The following is a 15,885-nucleotide window of genomic DNA, read 5'->3' on the forward strand; positions in this document are numbered from 1 at the left end:
AGACAGGAAAGCAAATAGAAATAAATGTGGCTGACAGCAAGACATATGTTAGTCCAAGTCCTCCTGTGTGTGGGGGTGGGGTGGGGATTGGCTTTTAGACTGAAGAAAAGCTGGGTTTTGCTTGCTTCTCATTTGGGACAGAAGAGAAAGAATGTCATATAGCAGTGGTCCTCAAACGTTTTTGCTTGCATACTTCCTGAAAGAATTTTGAAAAAAAAACATGTATGTTATCCCTTCATACATTTCTAATTTGACATCTAAAATTTTTTTTATAATCAGGGTGTAATTATCATCATATATAAATAATTTCATTTAAAAATAAAAACGTCATGTTGCCCTTTCTATATATCCAACAGAGTCTAACATCATCACAGATTTTAAACTTTTATTTTGAAATAATTTTAGATTTACAGAAAAGTTGCCGATGTAGTACAGAGAATTCCTATACACCATTCACTCAACTTCCTCAAATGGTACATATCACATGACCGTATTACAATCATTAAAACTAAGACATTAATACTGATACAATACTACCAACTAAACTATAGATTTTATTCTAATTTCACATTTTCCCATATGTCCATTTTCCATTCCAGGATCCTACCTTGCATTTAGTTATCATGGCTCCTTACCTTACTCCCATCTGTGACGTTTTCTTAAGTCTTTCCTTATCTTTCATGACCTGGACACTTTTGAAGCCATCAGTTATTTGTGTAATGTTCCTCAATTTGGATTTGTCTAATGTTTTTTATTATTAAATTGAGATTATGCATTAATGGGGAGGATACCAAAAAAGACATGTGTCCTTCTAGGGGGTACATGATGCTGGTGTGGCTTATTACTGCTTCAGTTAACCTTTTTCACTTGCTTAAGTTTTCTCTATTGTAAAGTTAGTACTTTCCAATTATGATTAATGAGTATCTTGGAGGCAATATTTTAAGGCTCTGAAATTTTCCCATTTCTCTTCAAATGTTCATCCATGGATTTTAGCACCCACTGGTGGATCTGTCCTGCAACAATTATTGCTGTAGTGTTTGCCTAATTTTTGTTTCTCTCATTTCTTCTGCATTTTTCAATTGAAATTCTTCTGTAGAAAAGAACTGTTGCTTCTCCCCAGTTCGTTCATTCATTCATTTATATCAAAAAGGACTCATAGATATTTATTCTATGCTTACAATCCAATATTATTATTGTTCTGTTACACAAAGTATTCCAACTTTGGCTATTGGGAGCTCCTTCAGGTTGGTCCTGTGTCCTTTGGACATTACCCCATCTTTTTGTGAACATTTCCTTACTTTCTGGCATCACAAGATGGTCCAGTTTCATTTTGTATTTTCACTGTCCCAGACCTGGAATCAATCACTTCACCAAGGAGCCCTACTTCCTTTGATTGGGGATACCATGACAATTTGAATTCTATTATAATCCATTTTAAAATAGAAATACAAACAAAGGAGTAGAGAACTTCTAAATTTCTGGGTCCAGAAGCACTCGGTCTTTTTAGCAGTCAGAGATTTTTGTTTTGTTTTCCCTTTAATCTTATTTCCCATTCCAACTCCCATCCCATAGAATTTTTTCCTAATATATTTTTATTCTTGGAAGTATCTTATTCATTGTCATATTTCCCTGAAGTAAAAAATATATATATATGTAAGCTGAAATTATTTTAAAAAAACTTCCCTGTGAGCATAGGCTGTGTTACACATTTTCTGTATCCAGTTGCCATTTCAATTACTGTTAGTACACAGCTGATCAAAACAACATGAACATATTACAATGGCTAATAAATAATTAGTATGTATCAAACTAAAATGTTATAGTGGTGCATCTCTTAATGAAATGGGTGTATCATAGATCAAATTAATCAATATCAATTTAAAATTGCTAGAATGAGTCAGGATTCAGCACAAATTCTATTCCCCTCTACCTTTTTTGTAGCTATATGTGCAGAGAAAATCTGGCAGAGATCACTGTTGCTCACCGTGGTCGGTTACTCTCCTTCCTAACACCCTGGGAAACCTCCCAGACTGACTTGCAGTTGGGTTGGACCCTGTGACTACTGGCCAATGATATGTGAGTGGAAGTGCCATGTTGTGCTTCTGGACCCAGAAACTTAGGAGTTCTCTACTGCTTTTTAAAATGACTATTAACTATGCCTGTTACTCTTTCACTTATAGGCACTTTGTTTTACCTGGCATGCAAAGTAAGTTTGGGAAAAATAAAAATAAAAATAAAAATAGTTAATTTTATGCTTTTGTCAATACTATTTTTCTATTAAAATATCTTTATCTTTGCATATGCTTTAATCAGAACACTAGAACTGCACATATAGTTCATCTAATTTAATGAAAATGTTCATCATAAAACTTAATTGGTAAAACCAATCCTCACTGTTAAACAAATGAGCCAAATAAGACAATGTTCAGAAAAAGTCTGATTTCATTTTTTCAATTCAAATAAGCATAATACTTATCCTCAGAGCTCAGTTAGGAATCTAAGATAAATAAAGCTACAGAGCTTTTCACCCAAAGTAACACTTCAAGTCCTTATCAATAGTTACACTTTCTTTACTTTGCTCTCCCCAGATTTTCTTTCCAGAAGTAGTCTTTTATTATAGACAGGGGCTGGATGAGATAAAGTCTCAAAGGAAGGTACTTAGCACTTCTGCATTTATATATATATAATTATATATACATTTGTATATACACATATATAATTATATATATATATATAAGTATATATACACATGCGCAAAGTGTATTAATTTAGACTATCCCAACGTGGGGCAAAATAACTCATTTCTAACTCATCACTTCATCCTTAACAGAAAGATGTATGAACACAGGGAAAGACTTGAGAATTTACACTGGGTTTATAAATTTCTTTATTAAAAGAAGTTTCACTGACATCATTATTTTGAAATTTTTTCTTTGTTTGATGCCATGAAGGATTTTCCCAAGATAGGACATCATAGTAATATTTGAGGTGAAAGCCATTTTTTAAAGATAGAAATGGGCATTTCTGCAAATCGAGGTAGGAAAGAAGAACCAGCATGACACCTTGATCTTAGGCAAGTCAGTTCTAAGAAAGAATATATATGATGGTCAAAGAGTCTGGAAACTGAGCTCCTTAAAGATACCCATGCCCCGGTATCCCTCGGAAATCTTTATGTACCCTCAGGGCACATGTCCTCAACTTAAAGACTGTTAACTTAGAGAATGTATTTCTGTAGCCCACAGAAGTAACATAATTAGTCAAAGACAGATCTCTAACTCCTTCTGTCAGGCAGAGATAGGGAACCCACTGGGGACACCCAAGGCCTTAGGAGATGTAAGCTCTACTGTATTGCAGGAGCCTGACCTGATGACTGAATAAAGGAGAGTCTTTCTGCTAGCCCGTGTTGGTGTGGATGAGAAACGTACCTTTGCTGTGTTAAGCCAATGAGATTTTGGGACTGTCTGCTACAGGATTAAGCCTCCCCTGACTAAGAGAGTAGCTGATGGCGTGCTGGGCGGGGTCTCACTGCTGCAGAAGTGATTTAGCCTTATTGCCAAGAACTGTAATGTCCAGGTAGGGGATTGAATGGGAGTCATGGCCAATTCTCCGGGGATAAGGCAATACCAGGGAGAGCCAGGATGGGGCCAAACCAAAGAGAACAGACTAAAAGTTACACTAACTATAGATTTTATAGAGATGCCAGCAGAATTCCCAGGTATGGGCCAGACAACTACCCTCAGTGGACACCAGGTAACACATCTACAGCGAGTTATCACCTGCTCCCCACAATACCACAAGGACAGAACAAGTTCTCATATATCCAACCACCATTTTGAGGAGGGAATGGAAACTCCAGAAGACTGAATGTCCATCTAAAGAGACCATCTACTCCACTCTTGATAGGGAGTGGAACTTTCAATAGAAGAAACATTTAAACTGAAAGAAGGCTGTTGGAATTGGATCAGCCCTGGTTATCTTTAAGTGGAAAATCCAAGATTTTCCATTACTCAGAGTTATAGAAAATAATTGATTCTTTTTTTGGAGGGGGCACATTAATGGTATGTGAATGAGTTTGTGACCCTGCTACTTTTTTTTTTCTTTTCAAGAGTAGCTATGAAATCTAGTTCAGATTAAAAAGAGATGTGGAAAAAAGTTTTCAAAAGTGCCTGTATACAGATAAAACAGTGTATTTCAGTACTTCCCATTTCTGAAATTTCAGTACTGAGAAGTAGTGCATGATCTGTCCATGGGGATGCGGTTCAATACTAAATATCAAGGTACAGAGCATTGATGAGCAGTACAGGTTTTTTCCTGCAAAACCACTTTACTAATGACATACTTTGTCAGATTTTTATGTGTGATTGACTACTCCACTTCAATATACCTTGACTAGAAGGATAATTGATTAGCAGTTTTTACCAAGCTCACTAAAAAGATCAGAACTTTAATTTCACTTGACAGATTGTTAATTTGGGCTTTTATAACTGTTAGTCCAGGCCAGTTATTCTTTTGAGTCGTAAATATACAACGGCCACATGATGTAATATTAAAAAAAATAAAGTTCCAAAACTTGAACAAAACTGTGGACATAGATTGTCTCAATGTGTAAATTACACAGTAGTAGCAAAGAGCTGCTTTTGGAAGCTGCATTAACTGTTTCAGGCCATGAGGACTCTATTCTTAAGACATGTTCTTCAAACTGTATTTCTGATGATGATGGTTTTCCACTTAGAAATTTATTCATACTTTCTCCTGAGGAACACCTTGTGACTTGTGGCCACTAGTTCTGAGGCAACTGGTTGTAATAATTAAAATGCACATTCTAGGCAGATCCCCCCAGTTTCTCTCTATTGCAAGGCCTTACTTAACTTTCATAACCACCTGATACTTTCTCTATGCATTTCTTTACTGGTTTACTGTCACTTTTCCTTCATTAGAAAGTAAGTGCTCACTCTGATACCCCCAGTGTCTAGAATGACTCTTGGTTCTTAATAGGAACTTGATAAACATTTATGTAATGAGTAAACTTTTGAATATTGATTGGGAAGTCATTTTTCTTTATAAGAAATTAATGAAGGAAGATCAAATCTGTGATTTTTAATTTGTGTATAATATCATACTTTGAATCACTTTTTAGTGACTACACTGACTAGTCCAATGCAAATAGAGTTGGTTCCCCCAAACCATAGTTTACTAAATAGAAATCCCCAAATAAACTCCTTTATATAGCAAAGGTGTCTGGATTACAACTGGACAGTAATTTATTTAGTACTTCTCAACATATCCTCTAGTCTAGTTCTAATGAAACTGTAATTCAGAACTTAAATTTTTCCCCTTTAAATTCAAGCTATATTTTGTATCTTTTGGTTGCTAGGAGTGGTATATATTTTATACCTTTAGGTTTTAATAAAGCTCATGAGTTTTAACAGTATTAATATCTCAGTAAATTCCTTTGAGCTAACTATAAGATCGTTTTAACTATCTAAATTTGTCATCATTTAGTAACATAATTTTAGGCCACATTGTGTAGTTGCTTATGAAAGTGTCCTGCTAACCAAGATCTTTACTATTTAAAGAAAGATTATTTTTCTTCTCCTTTAGTTTGAGAAGTCAGAACTAATAAAAATAAATGTCACTTTAAGTACTATAGTCCATAACCTGTGAGTTTTAAGCTTAGAAATTAGTGTTTTCCAAACCCTGCTGTTAAATGACTGAATCAAAACCCAAACAAACAAGAAACCTCTTAGGAGCCTTTTTTCCACTCTTATACAAGTGTAGGGCTTTAAAATTTGTTTTGCTCACTCTCTCTTTTAGTAGAATGAGATTGGGTAAATGTCTGAATAGATACCAGATTATTTTTAAAATTTGCAGAAATTTTTGGTAGAAGCACATTAATGCAACAACTGTTACTCACATTGGTTTGAGAGTTTTCAACTGGGAGTTTCTTTTAATAGTTCTTGTTTTCTGAATAATAACCGTTGTAAAATTCCCCCCTTTTAATAATAGATCACAGTTTGAGGAAATGAATAAATCAACACCCATCTGATCTGGTTACAATTCAAAACCAGTAATCACTTTAAGAATAATTAAACTGGTGACACAATTCACATTATAGTGGCATCTGGTCTATAAAGGAAGGTACTCTTCTTGACTCATTCTCATGGCTGTGGCATTCTCTCACTTCATTATTATTAATCATTCTTCTCAAGATCAGAAATGAGAATATTTTCTTCTAAATGTACTCTTCTAAAGTTCGTTGTAGGATAGTAAGGATTTCCAAACTCTGCAAGTCTCCTGAAGATAACCCTACTATGTTTGTATATGCAGAAGGAAAGTGTGGAGATTGCCAGAATTACTATCAGTGTCATTGCTACTGCAAGAGGTATAATGCTGTGACTTGGTCCTAAAAGAAGGTGAAAAAAAAAAAAAAAAAAGAAAAGAAAAGAAAACTTAAATGACAATGAAGTAAAATAGATACTGTCACATAGTTACTTTCTATTTTGTTATTTCTGTGAAAAATCAAATTGTTTTCTACTGTTCCAAACCTACCTTTTCCTGGATGTTCCTTTACTGTGTGAATATCTAAAATCAAATACAAAAAATATTGAGATGAATTTTCCTTTTAATTCAGCAAAGTTATGTCACTATTTATAGCAGGGCTCAGCCAACTATGACCCATGGATCAAATCTGGGCCTGTTTTTATAAATAATGTTTTATTAGAACTCAGCCACACTAATTTGCTTCTGTTGTCTTTGACTGCTTTTCTGCTATAATGGCAGTGTGACAGGGACCATATGGCCCCCACAGGCTAAAATATTTACTACCAGGTCCTTTACAAGAAAAGTTTGCTGACCCTGATTTATAGTAATCATTATTAGTGCTCACAAACACGCTCACTGTTTGTTTTTTTTAAGTGGAAGAATCCCCATCCAGTCTCAGCACTGTGCTGCAATAAAAATATGAGTAACATATAGTCCCTGCCAGCAAGGAACTCAGTTTGGTTGGGACTTGATGTGGAGTTTGTCCAGCAATGATAACCTCCCTGGCTTTTTTGCAAAGATTTTAAAAAATCAGCAGCTTCTCATCTTTTAGATCTCCAGAATCTTGGGAAATGAGTAATACCTTCTTCCCTCAGAAAGTTAAGAGAGTTCCTGTTTGAGGATCTTCTACTGTAAGAATACATACTTTTCAGGTAGACTTTATGTCAAAATTTGAACTCTGCTATTTTGATCTAGGTAAAGATCCAGAGAAATATGTAGGGAATGACCCAGAGGAAGAGCAATAAAGATTTGTGAGTGGATTAAGTGTCTTGGTGCAGGACTTATGCCCATTTACCCTTATAGACTTGAAAGAAATGTCAACATTGTTACCAATAGCAAAGCCATATTTAAAAAAAAAAAACCCTTGACCTTGTAATTTAAAAATAATATTGTATACTTTTGCATAATATTATTGAGAACATCTATTATTGTATATGTGCAAAGATACTTTTTAAACAAAGACTATTAAATGAGCATTCATTCTCAGGATTGAGGCAGTGGGCAGGTATAGAAGGGGCATGTGGATTCAGAAAACTTGGAGTGTAGTCCTCCAGGTACATGTTTGGACAAGTACTCTTCTCATCTGTAAAATAGGAATATTGTATTGGCTCCACTGCCTTGGAAGGTTGCTGTGAAGGATGAAACAGGTGTCCTATGTAGTACAGTGAGCTTTAAAGTCCCGTACAGACTCGAGGTATTTCTGATTTGTTCTTGATATGCTAGTAGTCGCTTGGGCACACTACTAGGTTAGTTGTGTTTTCCACACAGAGTTGATATCCACACTATTGGAGTTTCTTCTTTGTTTCCCATACCTACCAGTTTTTGTTGCTTCACTCCCAGGATCCAATCAGTCACCAAAGCCTGATGATTCTTTTTTTTTCATTTCCACCCTTCCTTTTTGTTCCATTCAAATTACAATAGTCTCCTTTTACATTGGATGGATATGACTCCACTGTAGGTGTCTACAGAGCACAGAGGAGTTCCCTGTGTCCTTTACCATGAAGTTTAGCTCTTTAGGCTAGCCTGCTCTGTGGATGGATCCTACAGTAATATGGATTTATTCCCATCACTGCCTGACGTGAGCCCTTCACTTGAGTCTAACCTCATTCTCAACTGCTGCCTTTAGTCATACTGGAATCTTTGTCTGATACTCCTTCCCTCCTCTCTTCTCTTCATCTTTTGTGATTCCAAAGCCTCATCTGCTCTCTGAAGCCTTCTCCAGGGGCCCAGGCCACATCAATCCCTCCTTCTCTATAATACTGGCATTTAGAAACTATTATGATTATTATAAACACCTTCCCACTGTTAATGATCCTTGTTAACATCGTATTTTCGAAATCTCTGCTATTATTTGCAACTGACTAGAATTTTCTGGCTTCGAATTTCAACTGACTAAAATTATTTTTATCATCACAAACTAAGTATATAGCTCAAGATGAAGTTAAAATATGATTTTTATAACATATTATGGCTTGGAACAGAGAATCACATCTACTTATCCACAACAAGGATACCGAGGCCTGGATTATATTTCCTGGGAACTAAGATGAAGCTTAAAAATTCTGAGTACCAGTTGCCAGAATGAGGGTTGCTGGTATACGTTTCCAGCTCCATTTGCTTGAGGTTAAACTGCTTGTTTGCCCATTAGTTTAACAGCTGGGGTGACACAAGAAAGTCATAGTCTTTGAGATGATTTATAATGATTTTTTCTTCATATCAGAGAAAGAAAGAGCTGAAATGTTGTTCTCTTGTTTTCTGACTCGTTTGATATAGAACAAGATGATAATGTCAGAATCGATCTGAATAGTTTCTTATTACTTGGGTTTTAAAAGCTTTCAGTGCTAAAGAGAGGGGTCAACTTTAGTCAGGGGAGAATCAAAATGAAGAATTACCTTCTGACTTTACCTACCTGCTTCCATTTTACATATAAATCCCTTTTTTTCTTGGCATGAGGATAATTGCCACACTCCTTCGGGAATCCTCAGGGCCACACACAGATGGGGTTTGACGTGGTTCATCTCTGGCTTCCGAATCCCCCAGTTTGACTGGTCTGTGGGAGTTCCATCAAACCACTTTATGGTTTCATCTGTGGAAAACATGTTGACTTATTATGAATTATGTACATGGTTATCAAACATATTAAGACTGGAATAAACCATAAAAAGCAGCCCCTAATTTAATGAGACTCTCTCCTTGTCTGATGCATTCAGCTCAGTAGGTACAGTCATGAACTCCACATCTAGAGGCAGGTATTAAAAGTTGCCTTGTGACCGACTCCCTTGATTTTAAGTATATTGTTCTAATTAAGTTCATTTAAGATAACACGTTTCTTAATGTAACAGTTTGAATTTTGAAAAATTCCCTTTAAATAACCAATTTAAAGAAATAATTTGAAGTCCTAACATCGATATGACAAAATGGCTCACTTTCTGAAGAGAATTTTGCAGTGAATTTCTTTAAAAAGCAAACAGTGGTTTACCAAGGGGTGGAGGCAATGGTAGAGTCCATCTACCTGTGGATGATAAGGGGGTAAATTGTCTGAAAAGGATGTAAAACCAACAATAAAACTAAGTAAAAGTCTGTCAGCTTTTTATTATCACCATGTGCTAGAAATTTTAAGCAACATCAGTGATTGAAATACTCTTCCTTACCAGGGCAGACCCATCCTCCACCCTGGTACACCACTGTACCAAGTTCTCCGTGCCAATAAAAATAATTTTCTTTACAAGTAATTTCAATAACCATCAGTTACACAGAGAAAAGAATACCATGCTCTTATCTGATTACAAACTCTGGTTTTTATAAGTAGCAAATAATAATCCTAATAGTACTATTTATCATGGAAACACTTCCATAACTCTGTTGTGCTTTTATAGCATTTACGAACTGGGAGTATTTTCAAGTCCATATGGTTTTGGTGTCCATGAACACAAAGTTCCAGCCAAGCATCTTCGTGATGTGAGATTACGTATAAGATAAATTTATTTGTTTTCATGGATCATTTCAGAGGACAAGAGGGTATAAAACAGGGTTAGCTATGTTGTTTTTGGGAGAAATGGCTTTAGGATTTATGCTATTTTTTCATGGCAGATGTATCTAAGGCAAGTTTTCTGGTTTGCAGATGCCATTTCCACCAACCTTGACACTGTATATTTATTTACACCCTCTCCTCTACCCAAATCACTTACGGTCACCATCAAACTGAGCATTCAGCCAAACCATCTGGACAGAAGAACTGAAAGCAATAAGCTCTTCTAGGAGAAATGAATTTTCAGCCTCATCTTTGATTGTTAAAAGATTAGATCCTATAAAAAAGACAAACAGCAAATGAATAAGCATTTGTGTTTACATGTAAATACAATTAAAATAATGTCTTCTGTACCTAATTTGTAAAGTTCAGCCTTTGAAAAGTGAAAAGTTCCATTGTACATAGGTGATTTTTGATTAAGATTTTAAAAGTAGTATGGTATTTATTAAAAGATGCAAGCTTGTACCTAAAGTATAGAATATTAATTTTAGGAAATATTAAAGATTCGTAATTCAAATCTATTCAAAGGGAACATTTTCTTAGGAAAGTGCAGTATTCTGAGACATCATTTTGGGTTTTTAATTCTATACTGGACATTGCACATACTGGCCATTGCCCAAATGCAACAACATTTATTTTTTCAATTGTTTTTGTTGCTCCTAAAGTCACTATATAATCAGACAAAAAACAATACATTGAATGTCAAGAAGGAACACATTGAAAGCATTTTACCACCACAAAAGTATTACCTTCCTTTTTGCAAAATTCATGAGCAGCCTCAAAACTTGTACTGTCTAGGACTGTAGAAAAACTGTAGCAATTACTTTTGAATTTTATCCAGGGAATAGATGTTTCTGAGCACAACTCTGGGTCTTCATATGGTCTTGTTTCTATGAACAAAATCAGTTATGATTTCAGGGTGGTGACTGGGTTCATTTATTGAGATAAACATTGCATTGAATTCTGTGAAAGACCAAGATAAAGATATGTAATGAGATTTTCATGATAATACTCTGAAAGAGAGGGTTTAATGTGAGTGATTACAAAACTAGAAATGGTTTATGGCATGTCTGACAGAAATAATCTTTATCTATGCATACCAGGGTATATTAATGTATAGCTTCATAGGCTTAGTTTGGGTGCTGCCTGGGTGAAGGTGGCTATCTTTCATATTTACAATTAGTATCCTAAAGGTTGGGAAAACTGGGAGATGTGATTTGTAGATTACTGGTAGCTGAATGAAGTTGGCAAAATGTACTTCCAAGTGTGCAAAATGTGTTCCATTCAGTGCTGAATATTACAGAATCAGTAAATCCTTACCTGCTAATCAACCTATGAGAGAAAATAAGGCATTCAGTAAAGTATCATAGCATAGCATAGCATAGCATAGCATAGCATAGCATAGCATAGCATAAAACACATAACTAAGGAAAATTTGGTGTAGACTTTGTTCCAGAGGGCAAGCCTGAGAGTCAGACACACCCACACTGAGAGTCTGGGTGTGTGGCTATGAGCATGTTATCTATCCTCCCAACACTTTGGTTTCTTTATCTATAAAAGAGAGCTAACAATAACATCCTTCTTACAACTTGAGAAGTTTAAGTGAGCTAGAGCCTGACACTTAAGCACTCAATAAATGCAGTGTTATTGAAAGAAGAAGGCTAATTTTTATTGTATTTTAGAAGCAGAAATAGCTCTTTCAATATATATGGCTATCATTTACATTTCTGTCCTGAATTGTTTTGATCTGAAGTTGCATAATATATATGCTATTTGACTTACAATATCCAGAGTATAAGGAAATAAATGCACACTTACTAAATGAGAGATTTTAAAAAGAGACCAGCTAGTGTTAAGGAACTCTCTTTTTGTACACCATAGCAACCAAGGGGAAGGGGACCTGGTGTAATGGGATAAACATCACATCAGAGAGTGAGAAAACTTGTCTTCTAACCCTGCCGCTCTTGACACACATCTGTGAGATCTTCAGGAAGCTATTTAATGCTCTGAGTTTAAGTTTTATGTTTAAAATAAAGTTAACCGGGTTGGGTCACGTGAACTTTAAGTGTGATGAGATATCATTATCATTATTATATATATATAACCATGATCATGATGATGATGACAATGGCTCTAGAATCCTATTACTCTTTGACTTAAATATAAACCCTCAGTCTGGTGTTCAAGGTCCTCCACACATGCACCTAAGCTATGTTTCTAGCCTAATTTCCTACCCTTCCCTTACCCAAAACCTGCAATGCAGGGAAGTATTAATACCACCTTTGCGTTATACATGCCCAGTCTTTTCTTCCTTCTGTGTCTTTGCCCAAGCTTTTCTGCGCAGAATGCCTCTCCATGTCCCATAATTGCCTGATTACATCCCACCCATTCTTTAAGGCCAGTCTCCACAGTCACGTCCTTCAGGACGCCTTTCTGCTTTCCCCCAAGTGGATATGATGTGTCTTTTCCTTGCTAACCCCCACAATACTTGCTGCATCTCTTATATCATTTGGTAGCACTGCCTTGTGTAACATTTATTTATCTGTGCATCACCTACCAGGCCAAATGCTTCTCGAAGGCAGCTGCTCTTCCTCATAGCTCCTGCTTAGCACAGTGTCTTGCATACGTTAGATGCATCGTACACATTTCTTGAGTTGCATAGATTTGTACCTACCAGTGGGCACATGACAAATGGCCCCTTGCAGAAACGACTCGCAGTCTGTGCTACTCCAGTGTCCACTCGTGTCGGCAAAAACACAGTCACCCAGGAAGGATGACTCATCGTCTTTCCAAAAAGTGAAGGAGAATTTGGTGCCATCTGTCCAGTCAAAATGAAGACCATTCTGTGGAGGGAAATTAAACCATCATTTCCTTGCCACAACTGCTGGTGGCATCACCCAATGATGTCTGAACAGCCCTCAATTCACACAAAGATTTGCATTTCCACATCTAGACTTACACTTCAGTGGGTAGGACAGCTTGTGATGATGGCCTAACAAAAAAGACTACCTGCCACAAGTAATATCTTTTTTAGTTTTTGGGAATCCTTAAATCCCTGCCACCATAATTTCCCAGTAAGCAATCAGAGTGAAGTTGAATCAATAGCTTGTCCTTTACACACAAATAAATTTGATTGATCAAAGATTCAAACATAAAATTGAAAACATAAAAGTGCTAAAGAAAACTTGGTGAAATATATTATACTCTTGACGTTGGGAAAATCTTTCTAGGTCTGATAAAAAAAATCCAGAGGCCACAAAGTAAAATTGACTACATAAAGTTAAAACATTCTGTAATATAAAACTACAATAAACAACCACAAAATAACATCCATTCAACCATCCCACTGACAAGGATTAAAATTTTGACATACCCAGTGTTGGCAAGGATGTGAAAAAAAACTAGATGTTATCACACACCATTGTTAGCATGTAAATTGGCACAGACTTTTGGAAGGCAATCTGGCACCACTTGTTAAAGTGTACTTAGTGACTTCATTTCTGGGGATTTATCCTACTTGTACAAGGATATTTGTTGTGCATTGTTTGGAGTTGTGAACTGGGAAGAACCCAAATGTTGATTCACAGCAGAATGGTTTAATAAATTGTGGTATGTCCTTATATGCTGCTGTCCCAAAGAATGTATTAGATTTTTATGTGCTGACATGGAAAGCTATACAAGGTATATTAAATAAAAAAGCAAGTTTAAGTGCAGCGCGTATAGTATGAACTCATTTGTATTTAAAAAACAGTATACAAATTAATCCATTACATGTGTATATGTGCACATAGAAGATTTCTAAATGATGCACAAGAAACTGTCTATGGTGATTGACACTGGGGAGTAGAACTAGAGGTCAGGATAGAATAGATTTACTTTGCAGTAAACTGAGTATGTAACACTTATTTAAAAAAAGAAAATTAAAAAAATATTACTTTTCAAACCACATTCCTGGAGTGGGGGAAGAATAATCCACATGTTAAATTCCAAAGGGTACTGAATTAATTAATAACCAAATTTCTAGGCAGGAAGCATGGTTCATTTTTCTTAGGGATTCCTTAAATGCAACAAATTACCCAAACTGCAGGTGCTTGAGTTTAAGATGCGTTCCAGCTCGCATATTGAGGCAGTATCCTGAAATGGCTCAGAGATTTTCAGAGAACCTTTGAAGGGCTTTAATTTTCAGAAATTAGGCAAGTAGATGTTTACTCTAAAAAGGTGTGCAGCTTTATTTTATAGTCATAGGCTGCTCATAAGTTTGGTCAGTAGTGATTGTAGAATTCAATTACTTAAATGTATTATTTTGGTCATTTTTTTCTGTGCTAATTTCAGTGGCTATATCACTAAGGAAGTAGATGAGAAACTTAATCATGGCAAGATTGTCCAAGAGATTTTAGGACACCTACATCTTCAGTGAACAGTCCAATCCAGTGTGCATGTCCCAGCCGGCTGAGGATAACGGTGAGGAAGGACTGGTGGTACTGGTCTGTAATGCTGACCAGTTCTGCTCCATGCATTAGGCAGGTTTTCATCGCTGTATACCAAGTCATGTTCGCATTAATTATTTTGTAAGTTCTGTTTCCATATTCTAAGGTACTGGGGATTGGATACATATCAGATGTATTTACACTGTGTCCAGAAGAATCTAGAATAAGAAGGACAAAAATTATTTGTAGCATCTGGCTGAGAAAGGGGGAGGCCAAGCTTAGCATGGAGCTCTGTCACAGAGAGCCATGCTGTTGTTAACATCAGAGGTTTTCTTCCCAGAATTGACTAAAAATGAAGGCAGTACCTGTAAGCGTAGGTGATGCTAAAGGATAAAAACTCTTGGGAAATTTAATGAATGAGTTTTAGAAAATATAAACATATATTGAATAATTTCTAGAAGATTTCCCATTTTTGACCACTTTTTGGCGGAACTGATGGTGATCTCCTTAGACAGGTTTAATTTTATTGATTATGCTCAGCCTAACACATGCTGTTGGCAGAACTTAATACTCACTAAAAGAATACTGACACATATAATGTAGTCAAATACTGCAATGCAAACATAATTTTATAATTGCATATTCTCAAATATAATACTTTATTAAACTTTTAAGACTATGTGATAGTTGCTATCATGTTTAATATTAGCATGTATAAATTCTAAAAAGAAGTTTAAAAATTAAGTTGATAAATGCTTAGAAAATACATACAGTTCTTATAAATCATTACTATTAATATGTCACCTAGCAGAGTCAAGACTGATAAATTAAAAGGTGAGGTTTTCCCACACATGATCATTGGTGCTTTGTATTCATGAGTGGCTGTGATCATGTGAGAACCAAGCTTGTGTGTTACATATGGATGCTTCCTCTTTCATATATGTATTTGCCTTCTTGTTCCATACTACATTTAGGCTAAATATAAGAGTCCTAAAACACAGAAACAGGGTAAGAATTCCTGAATTTTCTGATCCAAAGTATCTGGTTTTCTCTCTGTATACTGGTTTTTATCCCTTTTGGAGTTGAAAAGGAGCATGGTGAGGTGTGGATAAGGCCAAAGACCTTGGCCTCAATTCTAGTCCTGACCCTAAATGGCAAAGAGACCTCTGTAGACTTCAAATTTCTGGTCTATAAGAGGTTACTAAGGTCTTCATCAGAGTGTGGGTAAAATTCAAGGAGATATTCATATAGAGCACTTACTGTAGGATCTGGAACACAGCAGGCACTCAATAAATGCTGCTTCTTACTCTCCCCTCCTCCTGTTGTCACACTCTCCCAAATAAAAATGGCAGAGTGGAGATCTGACTTTTCTTAACACTGTCACCTCCA

The 15,885-nt window shown here is 35.9% G+C and overlaps 1 protein-coding gene across 3 annotated transcripts in view; it reads right to left on the minus strand.

Annotated features, from left to right (window-relative positions):
- Positions 1-370: 370 nt before the first annotated feature.
- PLA2R1 (phospholipase A2 receptor 1) overlaps positions 371-15,885 on the minus strand; it is a 104,164-nt gene continuing 88,649 nt past the window's right edge. The window contains exons 24-30 of one of the 3 annotated variants that reach the window (XM_074363766.1): positions 14,476-14,714; positions 12,744-12,912; positions 10,819-10,959; positions 10,230-10,346; positions 8,951-9,127; positions 6,550-6,582; positions 371-6,403 (exon numbers count right to left, since the gene is read on the minus strand). In XM_074363766.1, the coding sequence (XP_074219867.1) occupies positions 6,192-6,403; positions 6,550-6,582; positions 8,951-9,127; positions 10,230-10,346; positions 10,819-10,959; positions 12,744-12,912; positions 14,476-14,714 (1,088 nt within the window). In that variant the 3' untranslated portion in view covers positions 371-6,191. Of the gene's footprint in view, positions 6,404-6,549; positions 6,583-8,950; positions 9,128-10,229; positions 10,347-10,818; positions 11,033-12,743; positions 12,913-14,475; positions 14,715-15,885 lie in introns of those variants that run through there. The other 2 variants (XM_074363767.1, XR_012507000.1) reach the window with 2 other exon arrangements.

Source organism: Camelus bactrianus, chromosome 5 (assembly GCF_048773025.1).
Source record: "Camelus bactrianus isolate YW-2024 breed Bactrian camel chromosome 5, ASM4877302v1, whole genome shotgun sequence".
In the NCBI taxonomy this organism is placed as follows: Eukaryota; Metazoa; Chordata; class Mammalia; order Artiodactyla; family Camelidae; genus Camelus; species Camelus bactrianus.